This window comes from Solea solea, chromosome 1 (assembly GCF_958295425.1).
Source record: "Solea solea chromosome 1, fSolSol10.1, whole genome shotgun sequence".
In the NCBI taxonomy this organism is placed as follows: Eukaryota; Metazoa; Chordata; class Actinopteri; order Pleuronectiformes; family Soleidae; genus Solea; species Solea solea.
In genome coordinates, this window is record NC_081134.1 from 22,709,247 (window position 1) to 22,734,999 (window position 25,753).

General features: G+C 41.4%; 2 protein-coding genes across 4 annotated transcripts; one reads left to right on the forward strand and one right to left on the reverse strand.

The window, feature by feature from the left end:
• The first annotated feature begins 463 nt into the window (after positions 1–463).
• Positions 464–5,141, forward strand: LOC131458295 (tripartite motif-containing protein 16-like). Of its 3 annotated transcripts, none has more exons than XM_058627297.1 (3): positions 464–563; positions 2,747–2,865; positions 2,960–5,141. In XM_058627297.1, exons 2-3 carry the CDS (start codon positions 2,755–2,757, stop codon positions 4,637–4,639), a joined length of 1,791 nt encoding a protein of 596 aa, XP_058483280.1. In that variant the 5' UTR covers positions 464–563; positions 2,747–2,754; the 3' UTR covers positions 4,640–5,141. The 3 variants fall into 3 exon arrangements, with proteins under 3 accessions (XP_058483280.1, XP_058483269.1, XP_058483260.1); XM_058627286.1 differs by lacking the exon at positions 464–563 and adding an exon at positions 886–1,451; XM_058627277.1 differs by lacking the exon at positions 464–563 and adding an exon at positions 887–1,443.
• A 1,973-nt stretch (positions 5,142–7,114) lies between these two features.
• On the reverse strand, positions 7,115–23,467 carry basp1 (brain abundant, membrane attached signal protein 1). The gene is made up of 2 exons (XM_058642826.1): positions 23,284–23,467; positions 7,115–11,153 (listed from the first exon to the last, which is right to left on the reverse strand). Exon 2 carries the CDS (start codon positions 11,135–11,137, stop codon positions 10,493–10,495), a length of 645 nt encoding a protein of 214 aa, XP_058498809.1. The 5' UTR covers positions 11,138–11,153; positions 23,284–23,467; the 3' UTR covers positions 7,115–10,492.
• Positions 23,468–25,753: the final 2,286 nt, after the last annotated feature.

Sequence of the window (25,753 nt, forward strand, 5' to 3'; positions counted from 1 at the left end):
TAGTAGTACATTTGGCGCAGTGGTGAACGCTTAGTGTTACATAGTGATGTGTCGTTCGTGAACGTTTCGTTCAAAATGAACTAATCTTTTATATGACTCGGGAGTAATGAGTCATCTCAGTGAGTGATTCGTTCATTTTCATGCAGTACCTTCCTTCGCCACATGGCAGACAGCTGCATAAGTTCAGTCAGCAGGACAGGAAACAGAAATGATTATTTCAGGAGTGACTCAACTGAGTGGTTTGTTCGTTCATTTTAATGCAGTACCTTCCTTCGCCACTTGGCAGACAGCTGCATAAGCTCAGTCAGCAGGACAGGAAACAGAAATGATTAGTTCAGGAGTGACTCAACCGAGTGGTTCGTTCATTCATTTTCATGCAGTACCTTCCTTCGCCACACGATGGCAGGCAGCTGCATAAGCTCAGCAGGAAAGGAAACAGAAATGATTAGTTCACTCAACTGAGCGAGCGTCGGTCCTTAGGTCACGTGACAGCTACCTAGTAACTGTTGTGCTGTTAAACAACAATGGCAGAGAGGATACAGGACACAAGTCACTTTATTGAGGTGTGTATTTGCTTTCCTAGGGTTTCATATGGTTTGAATTGCTTATGGCATTTTGTTTATTATACTTTGTCAGCTAAAGCAAACCATGTTAAGTGTTTGAGAACCGCAGTCTTTTTTTTTACAACGCCCACAAGAGGGATACAGCGCCAACCGCTGTAAAAATGAACGAAATTAACGAAATGACTCAAAAAAAGATTAGTTCAATTTACTGTCCGAGAGTAAAAGATCCGAGTCAGTAAGAAGAGTCGAACTTCCCATCACTAGTGTTACAGTGGAATGGACTCCCCGCCCACTGAGGAGAGTGGACCAAACCACTGAGGAGTGTGTGTGTGTACTTAAAAAGAAACTGCTGATATTGTGTCTTCAATGAACCATACTATATTATTTAATGTTATTAATTTGTGTTGTTCACAAATGTTCTGTAATGTACTGCCAGGAGTCAAACATGTATTCTCAGAGTTTTTAAGTTTTAACGCTCGCCTCGACATTCTGGTTCGCGTTCAAACTCTGGCCTCTCATTGGACGAGAACAAAGGAAGTCGCCCGGTCCCCGGAAACGGTAATACTTGGGGCTCTAACGTGAAGACTATAACCGCTATTAAACTCCCAAGAAAGAAGGGGAAGATTTTTGTTTTTTTCACACACGGTTTGTCCTCAAAGAAGAAGAAACTACAGCTTCATATTACGTCTGGTTAGCTGCTGCTGCTCTCTGTCACGTCCGCATCGTCTGAGCTCCAGCTGCAGGAGGACGGAGAAACTCGGCTGCCTTCACCGGGGAAACGACCTCGTCGTCGCCGCCGTGTAGTGGTCTCCTCACAGCGGTTCACGGTTCTCACGTCAACACAGAGACAAACACATAAGAGACACGAGTGCTGACCACGGTTTGTTTGTGTGTTTGACGCATTATTTTATTGAGCTTGTGTGCGCGCAAGACAGGGGACGGGCGGGGGCTAACATCGCTGCGGGAACATGTACGGAAGCGTATTAGGGCCGTATGGTAAACGATTAAATTAAATTAAATTAAATTAAATCAATTTAAAGCACAAACGCATAATCACATATATCATCATTAATTTAATTTAAAAATGTTTGTATGTGGCCCTAATACCCTTACGTAGATTTATAATGCGTGTACAATTAAAGTATTGTTTTTATTTTTACCTGTTGAGTCGTTGCTACCCGGGGCGGGTCCAGGCTGGGGCACAAGGAAACTTTATATAGTCACTTCACCCCCAAATAAATACTTTTTTTATTTTTTAAAAAACTAATGTCAAGAGATGAATGTGTTATTCGTTCATCAGACAGTGGCTCTGAGATACATGTCTCATTCCCACTGTCGTTTTTGTCAGGCTTCCTTCTTACGAATGATAGGTGATGAGTTGATGGTGTAGAAAGAACCCCTCAGACACAAGACTCGTACCGAACAAAAGGGATTTTATTTGGTTAAGTCAAGCATCAGGCCGAGCGCTGCAACAGCTCGGGAGAATGTTCTTGCCGAATCTCCGAACAATTCTGCCTCAGAAAAGCAAAACCAACCTTATATAGATTCTTTAGCATTCCTATTTGCAGGCATCACATGTTTTGACCCCCGCCTTTCTCCTGTTTCCATAATGCAACAACTTGAAAAACAAGTCGGGTCCAGGTATACCATGCTGTCCCATGATCTTTAAATTGGACAATATCACCATTTAGTCGAACAAGAGACATCTGTATTTCCTAACTAACCATATATCCAAGACAGACCCTCAAGCTTCCTGTCCTATACAGGATGCCTATTGTACAACGTATGGTCTGACTTGTCATGTCTCCAAGAGACCCTCTTGTCTCATGTTTACTTATTAATGTCAATCATCAATACATTTAAGTATTAAACATTAGCTGTGTTAATGTGTTCTTCTTAGTTCATATACTTCATCAGATACTACACTTTCTTCAAAGAAAGTAAAATCCCTGCACTGTGTTTCTGTCAATTATAACAAGTTTTATGAGTAAGAGTAAAATAAAACTGGTCAAATTGAATTCCAACTCTGTAATAGAATGTGAATTAAACAAACCCAGCAGCATCATAACAATTATAATTATATTCTTCAAAGCTTCTCTTAAGTTTATAAGGGAATTATTGTGGTCTTTGAATGCATGAAAAGCAGAAAGGACAATAATGATGATTTCTTTCTGTACCTGCAGGTGAAGGAATGCGCCGGTTTCCGAAGAAGAGCAGAGGAAAAGTACGTAGAGGTCGAGTCCAGGAGGATGAGACTGGACAAAGAAGCACAACAAGAGACAGAGAGAGAAACTCAGATGAGGTTTGTGTTATTGATTACTTTCAGTGAATAGTAGTTTCAGTATCTGATGCTGACGTTGTTCTAACGCTTTCTGTTCACTGTGGTTGTTTTTCAGGCTCTTTCACAGAGAGGAGTTCAGCTGCAGCACGAGAACTTCTTTTGTCCGATCTGTCTGGAGCTTCTGAAGAGACCAGTGACGACTCCCTGTGGACACAACTTCTGTCTGGACTGTATCAAGACCTACTGGGATGGGATGACGATCTACAGCTGTCCTCAGTGTAGAAAGACCTTCACGCCGAGACCTGAACTGATGAAAAACACCATGTTAGCAGATTTAGTGGAGGAGCTGAAGAAGACTGAAGTTCACGCTGCTCCTGCTGATCACTGCTATGCTGGAGCTGAAGATGTGGCCTGTGATGTCTGCACTGGCAGGAAATACAAAGCTCTGAAGTCCTGTTTGGTTTGTTTGGCCTCTTACTGTGAGGAACATCTCCAGCCTCATCATCAGTCACCTCCATTTAAGAAACACAAGCTGGTGGAGCCCTCCAAGAACCTCCAGGAGAACATCTGCCCTCTTCATGACGAGGTGATGAAGATGTTCTGCCGCACTGATCAGCAGTGTATCTGTTATCTCTGCTCTGTGGAGGAACATAAAGACCACAACGCGGTCTCAGCTGCAGCGGAAAGAACGCTGAGGCAGAGAGAGCTGGAGCTGAGTCTCCAGCAGAGACTCCAGGACAGAGAGGAAGATGAGAAGGTGCTGCATCAGGAGTTGGTGGCTCTCAATGTCTCTGCTGATAAAGCAGAAGAGGACAGTGAGAGGATCTTCACTGAGATGATCCAACTGCTGCAGAGGAGAAGCTCTGATGTGAAACAGAAGATCAGATCCAAGCGAGAAACTGAAGTGAGTCGGATCAAAGACGTTCAGGAGAAGCTTCAGCAGGAGATCACTGAGCTGAAGAGAGGAGATCCTAAACTGAAGCAGCTCTCGCTTACACACAATCACGCCCACTTTCTCCTCAACTACCGCTCACTGTCAGCACTCAGTCCATCTGCACACTCGTCCACCATCAACATCCAACCTCAGAGATACTTTGACGACATGATGGCCGCTGTGGCAAAAGGCAGAGCTCAACTACAGGACGTCCTGACTGATACGTGGGCAAACATCTCACGGATAGAGACACGAGTGGACGATTTACTGCCACAACCAGAACCAAAGACCAGAGCTGAATTCCTCAGATATTCACAGGACATCACACTGGATCCAAACACAGCTCACCGATGTCTGTCCTTATCTGAGGGAAACAGAAAAGTCAAGTTCATGGAGAGAGATCATTCTTATCCTGGTCACGCAGACAGATTCACCGATGTGAGGCAGGTCATGAGCAGAGAGAGTCTGACCGAACGTTGTTACTGGGAGATGGAGTGGGATGGGTTGATCGGAGTGAACGTTGCATTGACGTACAAGAACATTGGCCGAGCAGGGAGATCGGAACAATGTGACTTTGGCAACAACGACAAATCGTGGGCTCTGGTTTGTTTCCACCACGGCTGTACCTTTATTCATCGTCGCGTCAAAATGGAAGTGTCTCGCGGTTGGTCCTCTAGAGTAGGAGTTTACCTGGACCACAGAGCAGGTCTCCTGTCCTTCTATAGAGTCTGTGACACCATGACTCTGCTCCACAGAATCCACACCACGTTCACGCAGCCGCTCCACGCTGGAGTCACGCTTCATTTACCTGGAGACAGAGCTCACTTCTGTCCACTCAAGTTTCACGAGCAGGACTTTTAAAAAAGAAAAAAGAAAAAAACCTCTCTGGACTCATTGCTGTGATCGCCTGTCAATCAGACACTGTGGGCAGGTTCTTTGGCATCTCCTGGAGACATGTTTGGGGGGGGCTTTAATCTGGCTTTAATCTATTGTCAATCTGTTCCAAGAGTTAACAAAATAATATGCAAAAAAAGTTCTATTAAAGAGAAACAATTTGAATTATATTATTAAATATTAAAGTAAAAATAAAAATGACTTGCATAAATGTGTTAAGATTGACTTAAACTGAGGGAAAATGTAAATCAGTTTGTTCCTCTTTATCTTTGACTTCAAATACTGTAATTTTGAGCCTGTTCTGTCATGGAGCCCCCTAGTGGTCACAGGGATGAGGTTTTCTTCTCACATTGTCAAACTGTCACATTTAATGTTTTATTTTTTTCTGGTTAAACAAAAAAAATTATAACGTTCAACTTTATTTTCTGCTGGTTTACTAAATAAATACTGTGTCAAATACTTGATATAATTGTCTTGTGTGTTATTAATATACAGATATTTTAACCTTTTATAAAAAACAAAATTATTATTGAAAATCAAGGTTATAAATAGAAGTGTAGTTATTTTCAGCTCAGCCTCGTTGCAGGAGACTCAGCGGTTACAGCATCTCCTCGTGTTTGTTCATCATATTTTCATGGGTGTGTTGGTTGCTTAGCAACAAGGGGTGGTATTTCTGAGTCTGGAGAGAGAGAGCAGACGAATGAGAGGATGAAATTTAGTTTTGACTTTCCACTTACTCTTCATCTGCACATTTAAAAACAAAATAGTTATTTAAAGTTGAGACGCGATTCATTGTTTCACAGCTCATTATTCTGTTAAAATCTTCGTCTGTTTAAGTCTACGATATCTTTAAGAAAAAGTTCTTTATCTCACTGTGAGACAGACAGTCTCAGGAAACTGAAGTTTGTAAACCACTCTCCCACACCAAAGTCCATAGAGAAAATCAGTGATTTTAACATCACACACAGGAGTTGTCTATCCACTGCTGCCTCCATCACTAAGTTCAAATGTCTTATTTTGTCACTTTTGCTTTCAAAATTCCAATATAATGTAGTGACCACACGAGGCAGCAGTAGACCAACAGCGCCTGTGTCCCTGCGAGCTAATATCACTGATTTTCTCTATGAGGTTTGGTGTGGGATGGAGTTCAGTGTGACTGTTTATAAATCTGAACAACATTTTCAGACTGTGTGTGTGTGTGTGTGTGTGTGACACAGAATTGCGGGTAAAGACAGGAGCAGCGTTGTGTGTTGTGCGTTTAATTTCCCTCCAGCTGCTCATGTTTGGTCTGGTTATGAAAGGGTTACAGATACAAGATGCAATTACTGTATGTGTGTGTGAGTTCACCCTCTGCTCTGTGATTATGCGTTTGTGCATTCATGTACATATGCCATCCCATGTCCCTCCCTCTGTGTTTCCACATGCTGCTCCCCCACATGGAAGGTGCGTGTGTTTGTTGGTGTGTGTGTGTGCGTGTGGTTGCTCTGCACTTGTGCCTGTTGCTAGGCAAAGAGTCTGCAATGTGCACGCCTCCACAGCCAATCGTGGCCGTGGAGGAAACGTCCTAAACCAATGTCGCCGTGTGTGCCAGGTTCTAACTGGACTCATGTCTTGTGTGTTGGACCTCCTCTCAGCAGCAGGGGGCGCTGTGGTGAACAACGCTCTGCTACAAGCTAAAATCACTGATTTTCTCTGTGGACTTTGGTGTGGGAGAATGAGTGGTTCACAAACTTCAGTTTCCTGTCACAAAAAGGCTCAGGATAAATAATAATTAGCTGCAGCCATGGTGTTTTTTAATCATTGATTTATGTTATATTAGATCGTCGTGTGTGTCTCCTGAGGCTGAACCACGTCTGGTGACAAACATCTCCACACATCGTCCTGACAAAGGTTCATCCTCCTCTTCTTTCTTCTTTCTCCACACAGGAAGGAGAGTTTGGATAATGACAGGAGGATCTGTGTGAACTTCCCTCTCCTTCTCGCTGTCTGATCCTCCCACACACACACACGCACACACACGCACACACACACTTTCAATCCAGCTCCTCACACGACAGCACCACGAGAGAGAGGAATCATGCACTGTGGCCTGCTAGGAAATTTGGAATTATAAGTAGAATTTGGAACTTTAAGTAGATTTTGGAATTATAACCAGGATGTTTAAGTCTTTTTAACTTTGATCTACAGTTGGACATTGTTGGCTTTTATCCTTGTGTCTTTGACTCTTCAATGACGACAGTCTCTGACCAATCAGTGACCTTCAGTCTGTTGATGCCACACTTTAGTATCAGCTCAGCTGAACCTCGTCAGAGTGGGAAGTAAAAAAAAAACAGGTTCTATCACTGATGGAGAGTAAAATCAAGTTGTGCTGGAACTCAAAAAACCTGAACTGTCCCTTTTTTTGTCTCACGAAAAAAATAAATCACGTTGCATGAAATCCTGTTTCAGTCAATTTCTTAAATTTTATTACTGTTGCACCGTTTATTTTTACAGAGTACAGAGAATTTTCAATGCATCAATTTTCACGTTTATTTTTGTCACTTTTGAATGAACGTGTGGCAGTGAGACATGATGGGATGAACAGATCAATCCATCCTAGTTGCCATGGATACAGATTGAGAATTTTTTTCTTTGTTTGTTTGCTTTTTTTTCCCACTTGACCAAAAAAAAAAAAAAACAGGACGACAGATTCACCTGATCACAGACATGCAAATGAGTTCACCGAGTCATAGAGAGGAGGAGAAACAGGCGGGGAATGCTAAAAAAAACGCTTCCTCCACTCGTTTGTTTGTTCGTTTCTGCTACAGTTTGAAAAAAAGTGTTGCGAGGAAAAAAAAGTGTCGCGTGTCACATGACCGAAACTCAAAGGATGAGGAAATGTACACATGAGCACAGTTTCATATATGCAAAAGTGGAGGTGATTAAAAGTACGTCGATGAAACGATTCTGTATTCCTTGTAACTTTTACTGCAATTAACCTTTTTTTCTGGCTCAGGTGTTTATATTTTTTAAGTTATTATTCATATTTTTCCCGTGTTTTTGAGGGCTTTCCCGTGCCCCAAAACTCACTTTTTTTGCGACCGCATCAGAGACCACATGGTGAAAATTTACATCTGAAAGTAGTTCAGTGAATGTGCATCGAAAATTGGATGTGGGAGGGGCAAAAAACTGTGCCGCCCCCAAGAAAAATTTGGCTAGAGCAGCAGGTTTATCGTACATGCACGAAAATCTGTACACATGCGTAGAAGGCTGGGATGAAGAAAAAAAATCCATTATGACCATGATCCAAACCCAACAGGACTGCCGCCATTTTGGATTGAACGTTCACTTTTTGGCGATTCGGTCAAGTTAGTTTAGTTAGCGTCGACAAGACGCTTTGATAAATAAAAACGGATCCTCTGTCCATGTTTCCTGCGTCTCATTCAGCGCAAGGACACGCTATTTTACACAAGCACCTGAACGCTACACTTCAGCTAATGAAATCCTAAGCTAGCTAAGTGCATTCCAGTTTCCGTGGTTTTCACCTTTAATCAGGGGAGCGAGAACGATGTTACACCTGAGTTCAGTTCCGTCGAGTTTCAACTTCGCAAGTTGAATACAATTGTTAGAGCTAGGTTTGCTAACTGGCTAAACACTATATGAGTCCTTTTGTGTGCAACAACAGTGTAGGCACCAGTAGGGGCAGCACTGAATGTACGATACAAAAGAAGACAAAAGTGCTAAAAAACAATGTTCATGTCTGGGACGGCTACATCCCCTCAGTGACAGGACACGTTATTTAGCTTATATATTTTGTTGTTTTCAAAGTCAGCCAAGTGCTATGCTAGCTAAGTGCTCAGCTAGCTAAGTCCATTGCAGTTTTTTTAAATTGTAACTCTGGAGTGGGAAAAGGCGTTACACACGAGTTAAAGTGCGTTCTCTAGTAACAGAAATGTACTCGTCGTATGTGATGTTATCGCTAGGTTTACTAATTAGTGAGATAATCTGTGCCACTGAATAAACACCGTATGCGTCAATCTGTTTGGCTACGATCTTGTAGCTAGGTTTGCTAACTAGCATTTCACTAGTTTACGATTAAATCAACAGGGGGCACTCTAAATCAAAGTTTCTATTGTTGCTTGGCAGTTACGATTTCTGAGAACAACTGGAAGAAACTATTATCCTGGCTCACGATCTAAAATGTTACTGTGGGGTTTGCGTAAAGTTCAATGGAAAAATGTACGTAAAAGCAATTCCTTCCATTCCATTCCTTCCAGTACTTTATCTTCCACTGCTGCATATGTGATGCACATATTCCAGAAACGTCAAAGAAAAATGAACGAGGCATGAAAACCAGAGGCTCCCTTTCACGTGCAAGGCATTTCCATCCCATAATTTACATAGCCGGGGGCGTATGGTTGCCACAGAAACACAGACCACAGTCTTGGACCTCTGTGCCATTGTTCCTGCTACGATCGCGACAAACTTTAAAAGTTTGCGTTTGAAATGAATACTGTTGTTTGTGGAGTAAATGAGTGGGAAAAGCATTTCCGTGTTAAGTTAAGTTAAGTTAAGTTAAGTTAAGTGCGTAACGGCTCAACTCTCTTCAGGAGAAAAGCTTCAGTCTCCTGTTCTTCTCGGATAAACGTCACCGTCTTCATTTTGTGGGAAAGTTGGTACAAATTCTTGGCTACATCGGCTCCGTAGAGTGGGTTTGACGCGGGTCAGCAGTGGATGTGTTTTTAAAAATGTGACGCCGCCTTCAGGATCTTTCTAAGAACATTGCAGACGTGTTTTGGACGAGGCTTTGCAGGTTTTATATTACAAATGTTTTAAAAAAAACCACACAGGGTTTCAGTACAAAATCTGCTGAGAAAAAATCCTACTACAATTTTATATCCGCGTCTACCAACGTTTTTGTGTAAAGCTTCTCGTTTTAAAACCGGCAAAATGTCTTAGAAAGCCTGGACGTTCTCAGTCCTTGCAAACAGCTGGAAATTCAGGAGAAGTGGGTATGAGGAGGGGAATGGCAGCCCGTGGCCAAGAAGAAAGGGATCTTGGCTTGTAACCGGAGGGTTGCCGGTTTGGACCCGAGTCCCCACTAGGTCAAAAAGGGGGCTGGGGTACCCATGAGCAAGGAACCTAACCTCCATTGCTCCCTAGGTGCTGCCCACTGCCCCTAATTCTAGGAAGGTTCTTAGTAGAGGATGGGGAGTTCCCCCGCAGGACTGATAAAGGACTCATTAATTTAATAAAAACACAGAAAAAAAGTCTAAGGCTTAAAGTAATGTAAACCAACACAAGCCCAACTCAACAACAGGAATCTACAGGTACCTGGAGAGGAGGACGAGGAGAGCTGAGGTGTGGACAAGTCCAGCTGGTGAAGTGGTTTTTCTAACCAACCCTCCCCTTTTTCCTTCTCGACAAAATTCAGATTTTTTGCGACGTCCGCAGATCAGCGGCTGCAAGAGAACGTCTGAGGGTCTCAGGAGGGAGCCGGTTGAAACCTCTGGACTGTATGATGGAGGGAGGGATGATGGAAGTGAAATGGTGAAGCCGACACGGACTCGTATCAAAGTTCAAATACTACAGCAGAAAAAAATAGAATCAAACAATAACAATAATAATAGCAATAATCATCTGCAGCAGTGGGAAACGTCCCCAGGCGGTCGCTCCAGTCCAGTCCTCATCCAACAAATCATCATCGTTCAAATTACTAATATTATTGTTATTATCATTGAAATATGGGAGGGCTAGCTAATTTCTTTCTCACGTTTGTTTTTAAATCTTCATCGTGTAAGGTACTTTTTTATTTTCTTATTTCCGAAAAGAAGCTGTCCATTAATCTTGAACTGCTACGGTATGATCCTTGCTTGGTGCTTCTGTGGCGTTCACCTCCTTGGCTGGAGGTTCGACGGCTGGTGTTGAACTAGGTGCGGCGGCAGTTGCGGCCTCCTTTGCCGGTGCTGGTGCCGCTGCTTCTGTAGGCTTGGGGTCAGGAGAGGCGGCCTCGGCTTTGGCTGCTGGTGCCGTGGGGGCCTCAGTCTTTTTGGCGTTGGCCTCATCCTTGCTGTCAGGCGCCGGGGCGGGTGCTGCAGACTTGGCCTCTGGCTCCTTGGTGGCAGGAGCCGGCTCCTTGGCCGGGGCGGGGGCAGCTGCCTTCTCCTCAGTCTTGGCGGGCTCAGCGCTCTTTGGCACCTCCGTTTTCGGGTCGGCGTTGGCGGCAGGTTTCTCAGGCTCCTTCGTGGCGGGAGCTGCATTCTTGTCCTCGTCTTTAGCCGTGGTGGCGTCTCCAGCTGGCGCCTCCTTGGCCGCTGTGTCGTTTGCTACCTCCTTAGCATCACTTGCTGCCTGGCTCTCGTCCTTGTTGTCTTTTGGGGCTTCGCTCTCCTCGGCGGACGCCCCCTCTGCTTGAACATCCTTGTCTTTGGCCTTGTCGTCATTTACGTTGTACCCCTTCTTCTTTTTGCTCAGCTTGCCTCCCATTTTGGATTTCTGGCTTCTGAAAACAAAGATGGAAACAAATACATGTTTAGTATCACAGGAAGAAGAAGTATCACAGGAATGAGACGTTCTACGAAAATACGATGATAAGACGATGGATGAAGCTCAGAGAAAAGTATGTGAAGTTTGTGAACGTCTGTCAAGGACAAAGTTTCAAATACAGAATCTCCTAAAAACAGGCCATACGTTAGAGGCGGGGCTTAACACAATGACGACAGAGAAGTGACATCTAGCAGTTTTGTAAACATCCAAAATGGCGGCCACTTGAATGATGGCAAAAGTCATCAGACGCCATCGCTGCTAGAAAACTACGACAATGCGTTTTTACGTCGCTCTGCATTTGTCGTCCCAATCATTGCTCTGATTGGTTGGCATTGAGTGACGAGAGTTTGTGTGCTTGAGGTCGACGTATTTTTTTGACTTTTAACAGCCAACAAAATACTAAACATTTCAGGAAACTTACAATGAAAATACTACTGCTACTACTACTACTACTACCACTACTAATAATAATAATAATAATAAGAAAAATGGGATCAGTCAATGATCAAATGATTGATTGATGATTAAAATAGTAGTAGAAAATATTTTATATTATTTAATTTATTATTATTCATTTTATTTTCTGATCACATTCCCTGGTATAAATGCAGTAGAACAGTGTTTACACTGGAGCAACCTTGGTTTATACATGTTTGCAGAAATCTGATGTTTTTTTTTCTCACTTCTCAGTTTCTTCATGTTTCAAACTATTGTGATTTTATTGGCAATTTTAAAGCCAAGGTTGGACCTCAGGATTTTCGCTGGTGTAAAAATCATCGTCGTTGTTACAATTAAAACAGAGCAAAGATTATTTGTCTCTAAATTAAAAACTGAATATATGGGCTTGAAAAATAGCACTATGATGTTACACACACACACGTACACGTCCATCTATCGACTCACCAAGGAACAAGACTTCAGAACTCCTACAAATCACAAACACTCACCAACCATACGAGCTGTTGTTTAAAATCTGAAAAATAACTTCATGATTCTGCTCACAAGGAAAAAGATTTCAAATTCCGTCTAAATTTAACGCCAACCCTCGTTATACAGGAAACAAACTATTCAAACCATTCAGACAACAGAGAAAGTCTAAACTGATTCAGCATCAACGTGTTCATCATGAAAATGAGGCTATAGCTGAAAAACAACCAGAATTAACTCCAGTCCAGTAGGGGGCAGAAATGTGGCTGGAAAATACAATTTGGCATAAATCTTATCCTACATTTTGTGACAGGTAGGTGATCACCCAAATATGTTACCATTCAATTTGGGTAAGATTGTTTTTTTTTTGTATTGCTGCTGTGTTTTGATGAATAAAGTATTTCTATTATATTCTAAAGATCCCATTCTCTTACAATGGGCAACACTGTTAAACAAATCTAAAATATCTCTGTCAAAACAAAATTTGTTGTATGTACACAGAATCATACACTCTACCAGTTTCATCCAGATCTGATTACAGATTACAGTTTAGCAGGCAATTTAAATATAACAGGGTTCAGTCCCATTGAACGAGTTCAGATACTTTTGATACTTAAGTACAGTAAATGTCATAAACTTAAAGACTTTTACTTCAGTAATATTATAAAAAAGTGACTTCAACTTCTACCAAAATCAGTTTCTGGAAACATACTTGCACTTTTACTAAAGTGTCACTTTAACGTACTTTACGTACAACTGATAAATAGTTATCGACCGTCAGTATCAGTCGCCCCCTGCTGACCTTTCTTTCCACAGACACTCGGCTACTCACTGATTCTTTTCCCCGTCAGTGAACGGCTTTGAATCCACTCAGAATGTTCATCGCCTCGTCGTCGTTGAATTAATTACTCTACTATTCACGTCAAATCTGTGTGTGTCCGGGCTTCCTGCCGCTCCTGCCGCAGCTTTACACCGACAACAATGGAGGAGCCTTGCGTCGTCTGACTGCCGCTTTGGACAATGAGTCACAATCATCTGAGCGGACAATGGTTTGTTTTCAGCGATGCGCTCGCTGCCTCGCTGAAAACGTCCCTGTCGTCTCTGTTTGAAGAGCTGAAGCAGGACAGAGACAACCTGGACAAAATGCTGCGCACACGTCGCACACAAAAGGCTTGGAGTTCAGATGAACTCCGAGTACCCACTTCATTTCAAAGGTGTCACAGTCACTTTTCACCCCCAAAGATCAACCAAAAAATACATTTTGAATTGATTTATAATAATCAAACCCAAAATCAAACTGAAGGAGTGGTCATTTTCTTATATCTTCTGTATGTGTGAACAATGACTGGGATCAACCCAAGAGAAAGGTAGCCATTTTGGGTCATCTTCCTTTATGTAGGGTTGTGAAGACTGAATATTCTCTGGTGTCTATACAAAATTAAATTGTTTTTATACATGTTCACGTCTTTATCTCACTGTTAGACAGGCTTTTCCAACAGGAAACTGAAGTTTGTAAACCACTCACTCTCTAACACCAAAGTCCATAGAGAAAATCAGTGATTTTAGCTGGCGGGGACACAGGAGCTGCTGGTCTACTGCTGCCTCGTGTGGTCACTTTGTGTCACTGAGGTAAATCTGAAGAAAGGACTTTTTTTTATGGCCGAGTTCTCTGTCTCTGTCTCATCCATCATGTCCCCGGTCTCGTCGCCCACTCTCTTCTCTCTGCCATCATCATCATCATCTCTGCTCTCGTCTTCTTCACCTGCACTGTCCTCTGTCCTCAGTGTGTAATTTCAGTCCGTCCGTCCCTCTGTAGATACTAATTTTTGTTTTTCTTAAGCACATTGAAAATTAGATGTTTTCTCTCAGGAGTGACTCTGTTTCAGGCCATTGATCCACTGTCTTCTCTCTCTGAGATGTTTGTTTCACCCTCTTGCATCCTTATGGACATTTTTTTCTTTGTTAGTCCCTCTTGAGAAATTTTGGAATTCAAATTTTTCTAATAGATCAACAGAAAACTGTGGAAAACATTTACCCTACTCTTAAGTTACTCTTAAGTCAGTGGACATTTTTGTCCTTAATGACTTCAGAGTGTAGTATAAATTAAAGTAATGGCCGAGGGTTGAACGTCACCAGTTTGTGGTTTAATAAAACCACCAGGTTTAATTTGTAGTTGTCAGAATTTCCAACTTGGAAACTCGGAGCAACCTCACAAACCCTGAATTAGAATTCCAAAATGGTTGTTTTGTGTCTTGTTGTTGTATTTTAATGTCTTTTCATAGTTTGGTGTATTTTTGTGGTTGTTTGGTGTCTTTTTGTGGTTGTTTTGTGTCTTTTCACAGTTGTTTGGTGTCTTGTTGTGGTTGTTTGGTGTCTTTTCACAGTTGTCTGGTGTCTATTTGCGGTTGTTTGGTGTCTCTTCACAGTTGTTTGGTGTCTTTTCACGGTTGTTTGATGTCTTTTTGTGGTTGTTTGGTGTTTTTTTGCTGTCGTATGGTGTCTTTTTGCGGTTGTTTGGTGTCTTTTTGTGGTTGTTTGGTGTCTAGTGCTTGTTTGGTGTCTTTTTGCGGTTGTTTGGTGTGTTTTGTGGTTGTTTGGTGTCTTTTCACAGTTGTTTGGTGTCTATTTGTGGTTGTTTGGTGTCTTTTCACAGTTGTTTGGTGTCTTTTCACGGTTGTTTGGTGTCTTTTTGTGGTTGTATGGTGTCTTGTTGTGGTTGTTTGGTGTCTTTTTGCGGTTGTTTGGTGTCTTTTTGTGGTTGTTTGGTGTCTTTTCACAGTTGTTTAGTGTCTTTTCACGGTTGTTTGGTGTCTTTTCACAGTTGTTTGGTGTCTTTTCACGGTTGTTTGGTGTCTTGTTGTGATTGTTTGGTGTCTTTTCACAGTTGTATGGTGTCTTGTTGTGGTTGTTTGGTGTCTTTTTGCGGTTGTTTGGTGTCTTTTTGTGGTTGTATGGTGTCTTTTCACGGTTGTTTGGTGTCTTTTCACAGTTGTTTGGTGTCTTGTTGTGATTGTTTGGTGTCTTTTCACAGTTGTTTGGTGTCTATTTGTGGTTGTTTGGTGTCTTTTCACGGTTGTTTGATGTCTTTTTGTGGCTGTATGGTGTCTTGTTGTGGTTGTTTTGTGTCTTTTTGTGGTTGTTTGGTGTCAGTAGAACACTGGAAAACATTTGTCATACTCTTAAGTTATTCTAAAGTCAGTGGCCATTTTTGTCCTTAATGACTTAAGAGTGGAGTAAAGTAAACTTATGCCTGAGGGTTAAAATCTCACCAGATAGTGGTTTAATAAAACATATTAAGAAATCGTAATTTTCAGCTCTGAAACTCAGAGCAACCTCACGTTAGAATTCCAAAATTGTCACAATATGGCTTTTTTGTCTTTTAGTGGTTTTGTTTCATTTTTTGTTTTTCTGTTGTTTATTTGCTTTTGTTTGTTGTAGATTTTAATGCAGGTTTGCATGTCTTTAGTTAAAACTCGGTTCAAAATTCTTGTCTGAACAGAAATGAGGTCTTGTCTTCCTGGTATGTTTCTTCACTGTGAATCGATTGCTTTTGTTCAGACTGAATTCTTTCCCCCCTCGCTCTGATAAGAGTGTAAAATATCATCTTGTTCTCCGTGTAAATATTTGATCTATGCTTCCTCACGCCACATTTTTGTGGGTCACGTTTTAATCCCGTGCCTGTCTTGTTCCTCTGCTCGGGCAGATGGACGTCTCCAGGAGATCCCAGTAAATCCTCGGGCCCTGGAGTGGCGTGGAGGGCAGTGTGGCGTGTTCCTGTGTCGTCTAAGACTGAATAATGTTAAAGGTTAAACCTGCAGCTGCAGTGAATCCTCGCTCAACTCCAACTAAGATGAAAAACTAAGATTTTATGTGGATTATAATTCGATTTTCTTGCTTAATGTACAAACAGTTTTAAAAGCAGCCCCAGTGTGACACACGCACACACACACACACACTGCAGTTTAGTGGATCAATACTCAAATTGACAGAGCTTGAGAAAACCAGAGGCACTGAAATGGATATTGATCGTTACTGATTGACCGTGTGTGTGTGTGCTCTGCAGAGACGAAAGAATAATCAGTGTAAACACATTTTTAGCTGCAGAGGAAATTTAAAAACACTGAAGTCAAACGTCCTCCTCTGTGGATACTGTAGCTTTTTTATTTCTGCTCGCTAACATCCTTCTCTCCTGAGACGATCACGTGATCTCCACATCTGCACAGTGGATATAAATAACCATGATATTTCTGTACATAAACTAAGAACTGGTGACATAAAGGGTTTTTTTGTGAAAACATGGCTGCAAGCAGTAGGGACAAGAGATGAAAAGTAAAATCAGTAATTTTAACATCACACACACAGGAATTATTGATCCACTGCTGCCTCCATCACTAAGTTCAAATGTCTTATTTTGTAATTTATTTTAATGACACAAAGTGACCACATGAAGCAGCAGTAGACCAGCTGCTCATGTGTCCCCGTTACATTGTTATCAGTAATAAAGATTTTTCTCACATTATAAAAAGACGTTACAATAAAGATCATAATAGTGCTATGGAAACACTTAGGTGAGAAAACGTGTTTGTAAAAGAAAAACATAACGCTAACGTTACAGAAAGACACGTAGCTCTAAAAACATGTAACACTTAAAACACGTAACGCTAAAAACACATAAAACGCTAAAAACATTTAACGCTCAAAGCATGTAACACTAAAAACATGTAACGCTAAAAACATTTAACGCTAAAAACACGTAACACTAAAAACATGTAACGCTAAAAACTTGTAATGCTAAAAACATGTAACGCTAAAAACATGTAACGCTAAAAACATTTAACGCTAAAAGCATTTAACGCTAAAAGCATGTAACACTAAAAACATGTAACGCTAAAACATGTAACGCTAAAAGCATGTAATGCTAAAAACACATAAATATCAAAACAACAGGATTCATGTTAGTGAGACCTATATGACAAACATGACAAAACACACGTCACAAGTAAAGATCCAAAAAACATCGAGTTTTAGTGTTTTGGGGCGGAGCTTTGACAAAAGAGCTGATTGGAGGAGGTGGGGCATATTTACAAATTAGCTAACTGGCCAACTGTCTAGTTAACTAGTTAGTTAGTCAGCCGATTGGCTAGTTAATTAGTCTTTGCTAGTTAAATAATTAGTCAGTTATCCAAGTGGTTAGTTAGCTAATTAATTAGTCAGTAAGTTGCATAGTTACTTAATCAGTCTTGGCTAGTTAGTTAGCTAGTCAGTTGACTCATAAACAAATATCACTTAGTGCAGCTTTAAAGACTCAAAGTGACTTTGATGGTTCACACTCTGTGACTGATGATCACTGACTATCACTAAATATTTACCCAAAAACACAAACACAAAACACAAATTGTGCCAAACTCTAATTTGGCACAATTTATTCTAGGACTTTAAGAAATTAGTAGCGTTGGATGAACACACACCACTCACTCTCCCACACCAAAGTCCATAGAGAAAATCAGTGATTTTAACATCACAACACACAGGAGTTGTTCAAATGTCTTTTTTTGTCACTTCAGGGTTTGAAATCCTTTGCTTAGATTTACGTCAGTGACACAAAATGACCACACGAGGCAGCAGTAGACCAGCAGCTCCTGTGTCCCTGTGACCTAAAATCTGATTTTCTCTATGGGGTTTTTAGTCTTTTTTCGAGTTTTCCATGTATTCACCGAGAGTGGAGCTTAAAGCTAAACAACTGGAAAATACAAACAAACAGGAAGTCTCACTTTAAAATGAATTCAGTGTTTACAGAGTAAACGATAAAGTAATTAAGTATTTAAACACAGTCCCTTATCTGCTGGTGAAAAGCAAACACGGAGAACAACAGAATACCTGAAAAGGCACAAAGAAGGGCAGTGATCAAGTGTCACTAATAATAACGTGAAAACTTCATCGCTGATGTGAATTTAAGCAGAGCTTCACGAGAAACACAGCAGATGAGTTCACAGTCTAATTACTGCTTATCTGCAGCTTCCTGGAGGACTGTCCATGTGTCCACTGAGAGGACGGCCTCTGTGTCTACATCTGTACCACATCACGTCCAGACAAACCCTCCATTTTGTGACTGAATTTGTTTAAAAAGGCTGAATATTTTGTCTCGCCTTTGTCTGACTTAACTGGTGTCAACTCTCTCGGTTTTTTTTTTGCAAAGATTTCCGCGTCTCCACCTGATGACCTCGGGGAGACAGCGGAGTGTCATTTCTCTCTGACTTTGGGAGAAACTTTGCGAGAAACCTTGGGAGAAACGAACAACGTTGCGGCGTTGTGACGTTTTAACGGCTGTCGGTTGTTTACCACGACCGTTCCGTTCTTTGACACCCTTCCCTTGGGTTACCAGAGGAAAATGGACGGTCTGTCTCCACCCACCACAGACAGAAATAACATCACTACCTTGCGACCGCAGTTTACTCTCACACAAAGTTTGACTTTGTCTTGTTGAGACAAACCGACGTGGAAGTCCTCCATTGTGGTCTGTTGTGTTGCGTTTGACGTCTTCATTGGTTGCCGTTGCACCGGTGCGACGTCGGGCTGCGCATAATCGGCGTCTTCCGCTGTTGGTGAAGGTTCTCAGTCATCCAGGTCATGGTCTTCTTTAGGACTTGCTTGAGTTGAGTTGAATATGTTTCACCTTTATCCATGAGGCTTCTTCAGTTCTGACCAACGAGTGGGAAGAACCAGGTCTTTAACCTCTGAGGCTGAGGTGCAGAGCTACGATGCAGAGTTGTACACCGCTCCCAGTTTCCAGTTGCTGGTGTGAACCTCGTCTCAGGATAAAGGTGAAACGTATTCAACTTAACTCAAGCAAGTCCAGTCGCCCACAGCTTAACTACTGAAGTGTCTTACACTGTGTTTTCCCAGTTCCGACTGCAACTGGAACGTGAAATTAGCTAGAAAAGTTTTATTTCTTCAATCCCAGCGTAAAGCTTGAGTTTTAAATGGTCGTCCTCCTTCACAATGTTTGGATTTAGTGTCTTTGGAAGAAGGGACTTTGTTTGTACTACACTAGATAACGGTTCGGTTTGCTTCTGTACGGTTCGAAATGTTCGATGTCGTCGCCCTGGTACGACGTCACACGGCTTGTCCATGCTCCACCTACCGAACTCAAAGTGGATCTGACACAACAGGTTTTTAAGGTTTGACTTTCCCCTCCCCCCTCCCCTCCATGTTTCAAGCAGATATATGAATTGTGGATTTAAGGCTAACGATACATCGCCACAGATTAAACTGAGCTCCAGATTATTAGAAACAAGTTTCACTGCGACACTCCAGTGAAAGGTCCCAAGTAGGTCCTAAATGGAGAGCAGACACCAGACAAGGAGTCAGGACAAAATTGTCTCTGAACTCCAGATAACCCTGAAAATAGCCGAGGGTGGGGGAGACACGCACACACACAAACACGCACGCACACACTTACACACACACACACAAACACACACTATCCCACAGCAGAGTGGACCCACTGATGACACACACACAAGGACAACAATATAAAATAATAAGTCAGTGGTCACTTCCTCTGTGGTTGATGTGAATTGACAGATCTGGGACTGAAGCACAAACACAACGCTCAAACGCCTCGCTCAGGCTAGCCACTGCTATCCATTGTTAGCAATAACATGTTTTTTTTTAATAACATTCTATTTTTACGGAAAAATTAAACATGTTTACAAATTATTTTCTGCGAAAAAAAATACGAGAAAAGTGACTGCTGATGTCTTAGTTTGTTGTTAAAATTGACAGCTCTTAATCGGAAGACACTGCCCTCAGGTGGTGGGGGTAAGAAGTGCACTCTCTGCTGTTCTGCATCATTGTTCACAAGCAAAACAAGGTTTGACACAAAATGGCCGCTGCTCAACCATCACATGACGTGACCTGTGCCCTTTTATTGAATCAGAACATTCCAGAAGTTAATAACTGACGATATCGCAATTGTCGTTCTGTCACAGTCGTGCGATCAAAAGGTCACGTGATCACATGATCCCACGGTCAACAAACCTGAGGTCGCTGAGAAAATAAACAACCTCAGCACAGGAAGTTATTCTTTAACCAGCGCCATTCACTTCCTGCTTTATAAAAACAAATCTGTTCCTCTTTCATAAGAACGTCTGGAATCTGAGGATTTGATTATTCAGATTACTTTACTGGGTGTAATCAGATTACTACACTGAGTGTAATCAGATTACTTTTGCAGTTAAAATACTAAGTTTTAAACATAGTTTTGTTGACTCCATGTAGTTTTTAATATATATGTATATATATATACATATATGTACATATATACATGTATTTGTCTGTAGATATATGACACACAAGTATATGTATACACATACATGTATATATATATATATATGTAAAATATATATATATATATATATATATATATATATATATATATATACATATCAGTGGGGAACCTTCAGGACCTTCTAAGGCCCAACCTAAATTCTGGACCAGAAAATAGTAGATAATAATAGATAAAATAGAGTATTAAATAATATATACATATATTTAAAAAAATCTATGTAATTTAATTTAATACAATACATTTAATAAATAAATCTCTCATCTATGTTCTAAAATTAAGTTTACTGTCAAGTTCCCATCAGCAATGAAAGGGTTACTGTCCTGAAACATGTTATCCAATCAGAATTGTCCGTCTCTATTAGGCCCGGTTAGCTGGCTCATTCATTGGTTAGGACTTCTCTTGCTAGGGCTTGTGGCTAGCTTGTTAGCACCGCCTTTGTCAAGGCTGTCTTTCACAGAAAAAGTCCAACTCCAGAACTGGAATTAAAAGAAAAGGTTATGAAAGTGGAAAAGCATTTCAAAACCGAAAATTCTTATTAGTTGGAGAAGTGCGCACAGCGTACTGGAAGCTGCACAGTGAAAATTACGGGCTGCACTATGACTTCCCCAGGCTCAAGATTGAACTGACAGTCAAACTTTGAGGCAAGGAGTCCATCAGACCTGCTGTACTTTCTGACACTTAACGAGCTGACTGAGAGCATGCCGCAGCTGTATTCCCCCACCTGCGAGGTGCTGACCACCCCCGTGTCCACCGGCTTTCTTACTCGGCTCTGAAGCGAATCAAGACGCATGGCAGAAACAGTACTGGACAGGATCGCCTTGGAGCTTTGGTACTGATGTCCATAGAAGAGGACTTCTTTTGGAGCTCAAGTCAAAGGACAAGCTTTACTACACTGCCATCGCCCACTTCACAAGGAAAGACCGACGAATGGATTTCACTTAGATGTAAGGTAGGCCTATGTTGTAAGCCACATCAAGGGCATCACTTCGTTATAAAAGTGCTGGGGACAATAACCATAGCTTAAGTGTGATTTAAAAAGTGCTGGGTACTTCATCCGTTTGATGTTTCATTTCAATATACACTGCATTACAGTGTATTGAGTGGCTCCGACACTCCTATTACGGAAAAGGAAAAATAACAAATATACATACAAAAAACTGAGACGTTCTGGAAGGATCCCCTAGCGGGTCCTCTCCTCGGCCGCATGGACTGTGCCATGCGGCGAAAGTGAGGGTCGACATGCGTCGGCCGAGGTGGGATCCCAGAGGGGCCAGGTGCACCGCACTTCATTGTATCTTAAAAAATAGTCTTTGTATTACCAGCTTGTGCATTTGAAATTGTATTGTAGTTTGAGGATGCTCATGAATTTATTTCTCAATGTGTGTTTGGTTTGTTGTGCAAATTTTACAAACTAAGACATTTGAACTTAGTGATGGCGGCAGCAGTGGATCAACAACTCCTGTGTGCTATGATGGAATCCCTGATTTTATTCTATGGACTTTGGTGTGGGAGAGTGAGTGTCTCACAGTGAGATAAAGACGTGAACATGTGACATAGACATCGTAGAAACTTAAACTGACGTAGATTTTATCAGGATAGTTTTTTATGAAGAGGCTAAATCTTGTTTTTGCTCGTGTGTCTACAGGCAGCCATGTTGTCGCTGTCCTGTAGGTTGTGTCTGTGCAGACATCAGATGACTCATTCTACCACACACACACACCCACACACACACTCCTGTGTGATCTGATTAATTAAATCAGATTAACTAAACAATTCACTCACAGCTGATTATTAATTAATGTGACAGTATCACATTAATGAAGTGAGATGTGACGATTACACACACGCACACACACACACACATGTTAATTCTATAAATCTTTAATTCTCTTTTTTTCTCTCATATATCAGAAGAATTTAAACACCCTCCTCTTCCTCTTCATCTTCATCTTATTGACAGGCGCCGTGGCATCTCTCTCATCCACACCCTACACTCAGTGCGCATGCGCGCCGCTGCAAACAAAGGACCGTGCACAATTAAACTGACGGAGGAAGCATTAATAAAGTCTGACTCGAAGTGTATGTGTGTGTGTGTGTGTGTACACATCTTCCTCAACACATGCACACGCGCGCGCTCGCTCTGTAAAAAAAAAAAAAAAATCTCCATCATCTTCCTCCTTCATCATCAACGAGATAACGCGGGAATATGAATCAATAATTCATCACAATCATGAATACACGCGCGTGTGTGTGAGAGAGACACCTCCACACAGACAAAGAGCATCTCTCTCTCTGGACGCACATTAGTAAATGATACGCGCGTTGCCATGGCAATTCCGGAAAAAAAGACAATCTCGACGCAAAAACAATAAAAACGTCATTAAATGATAATAAATAAACAGAGGAAACACCCACGCGGGTTTTTTGACATGAAAGTGAAAAAAAGACGTGTGTGTGTGTGCGCGCGCCCCGTACACGCCCCTCTCTACCGCTCCTTCACTTTTATCTGCTGGAGAAAAACCCGACGACGACGATGATAATGATGATGATGATTATTCGTATTCGTATTCTTATTCTTATTCTTATTTATTCTTATTACACTGAGCTCGGAATTCTTTCTTTCTCGCATCCTTTACTCTTTTATTTTATTTCCTGGCACGCGCAGCGCGCGCGCGCGCTCCGGCTCCACGAGCTCATGAACACATAAAGAATAAAAAGACAAAAGGGATGGAAAAAACACGCACAAACATCATGTGCATAAAAAGGAGAAAAAAAACATGGAGGATTTAACGGGCACGATGTTTCTTACCCGGGGCCGACGCTGCTCCTCTGGTCCTGGTCCTGGTCCTGGTTCTGGTTCTGGTCCTGGTACTGGTCTCCTCGCAGCTCCAAATATCGGCTGCTGTAATGTTTTTTTTTTTTTTCTCTTCTTCTTCTTCCTCGTCTGTTGCGGTTCTTCTTGCGCTCCTAGCGGCGCGTATCTGCTGTGCGGCTCTGCTGCGATCCTCCGCCTGCGCGCACACACACACACGCACGTACGTACCATTCACAATGATCCACCTGAGGATTAAACACACTGTGTGTGTGCTGCGTTCACTGCCTTCAGGGGAAACAAATTTGTTTTTTTAAGGCTTGAATAAAAAGCCTAAAAACTGAATAAAAACACCCTCCTCTTCCTCTTCATCTTCATCTTATTGACAGGCGCCGTGGCCTCTCTCTCATCCAAAAAAATTATATTTATTTCTATTTATAATGAGTTTTGACATAGATATTTTAGCTTATTTGACAGTTTTAGACTGGGATTTCTTGAAAGTTTGATCACTTTTGTGACGTCATCAGTGGTATATGTATATACTGTATGTATATATATACACATATATACATATTTGTATATATATATACATATATGTATATATATACACACACATTAATATGTAACATTATTTCCCAAATGTGCAAATACAAAATGGAACAATTAGATAAATAGATAAATAACAGAGCATTGGAATGTAATAATTTAATGTGCATTATTTTTTAGTTTTATTTGATCTAATTATGTTTGCTGCATAAACTCAATGTTTTTATGTCATTGAAATTAAAAGTGTTGCAAAATTGTTTTGAATAATTTTTTGAATAAAGTTTATAAATAAATAGAGGAAGTTAATCTGTTGGATTGTTGGATGTTGGTTCTCTGCCTCAGTGCGCCCCCTGCTGGCCGCTGCTTACACTGAGATTTCATTGACAAAGTGACGATAAAAAAAAACCTCACCTGTCAATCTTGAAAAGAAAGAGAGAAGTTGATTATAAAATATAATACATTTTTATTTGTCACCGGGTATGTATTACAAATCCCTTTTACGTAGGACTCCAATAATAGAAAAATATTTTCAATTAAGAATGTCAAAATGTCAAAATGTCCCGTTCAAATACAGGGAAGAGACGCGTCGTGAGGCAGCACCTTGCTGTGCCACTCGGTGAATAGTGTTATCCTAAGGGTCTAGCTGCAGACCCGCAGACCACTCAACGACACACCATCCACTCAACGACACACCCCCTTACACTCTACGACACACCCCCTCACACTGCACGACACTCTGATTGGGTCACAGAAGAGACTGCGTCTGAAACGTGATGACGTTTACTAACGTGATGACGTTACTTTTATTGAAACTTTATTTACACACGCGTATTTCACAGGCACTTGTTGACAAGAGACTTTTATCCTGGTGTGCGACAGGAATAGCGAAGAATAAACACTCGTGTTGACTTTTATGAACACAGAAATGTTCTTTCTGTGCAATTTGTGAATAATTATTGTCACTTTGTAAACTATGAAATGTTATAGCCAAACTGCTAAAATATTTACGTCAGTAAAACGTCATCACGTTTCAGACGCAGTCTCTTCTGTGACCCAATCAGAGTGTCGTGTGGTGTGAGGGGTGTGTCGTAGACCACTCAACGACACACCCCCTGTGTGTCGTTGAGTGGTCTGCGGGTCTGCAGCTGGACCTACTTGAATACCTCACAAACAGCAAATAATGTGTTGCTGTCCCTCTGTATATCCAAAATAAAACACTCTGACGATGTGTTCTGACTTTCCAAAATCTGGATTATGTATGAGATATATTTGTCTAACGTGTTTAGGCTCGAAGATTAGTTATAAAACAGCAGTAAAAAGTCACTGAGTGAGGCAAACGGTACGCCTGACTCAAGGCTCTGTGAGCTAGTGATGTGTCGTTCGTGAACGTTTCGTTCAAAATGAACTAATCTTTTATATGACTCGGGAGTAATGAGTCATCTCAGTGAGTGATTCGTTCATTTTCATGCAGTACCTTCCTTCGCCACATGGCAGACAGCTGCATAAGTTCAGATAGCAGAACAGGAAACAGAAATGATTATTTCAGGAGTGACTCAACTGAGTGGTTTGTTCGTTCATTTTAATGCAGTACCTTCCTTCGCCACACGATGGCAGGCAGCTGCTTAACCTCAGCAGGAAAGGAAACAGAAATGATTAGTTCAGGATTCACTCAACTGAGCGAGCGTCGGTCCTTAGGTCACGTGACAGCTACCTAGTAACTGTTGTGCTGTTAAACAACAATGGCAGAGAGGATACAGGACACAAGTCACTTTATTGAGGTGTGTATTTGCTTTCCTAGGGTTTCATATGGTTTGAATTGCTTATGGCATTTTGTTTATTATACTTTGTCAGCTAAAGCAAACCATGTTAAGTGTTTGAGAACCGCAGTCTTTTTTTTACAACGCCCACAAGAGGGATACAG

Excerpts from the sequence above, each read along its gene's own strand:
- LOC131458295 (XM_058627297.1), top strand. The coding sequence starts at position 2,755 with ATGCGCCGGTTTCCGAAGAAGAGCAGAGGAAAAGTACGTAGAGGTCGA. Across the intron at positions 2,866-2,959 it reads GAGAGAGAAACTCAGATGAG|GCTCTTTCACAGAGAGGAGT; the intron begins GTTTGTGTTATT and ends GTTGTTTTTCAG.
- basp1 (XM_058642826.1), bottom strand. The coding sequence starts at position 11,137 with ATGGGAGGCAAGCTGAGCAAAAAGAAGAAGGGGTACAACGTAAATGAC.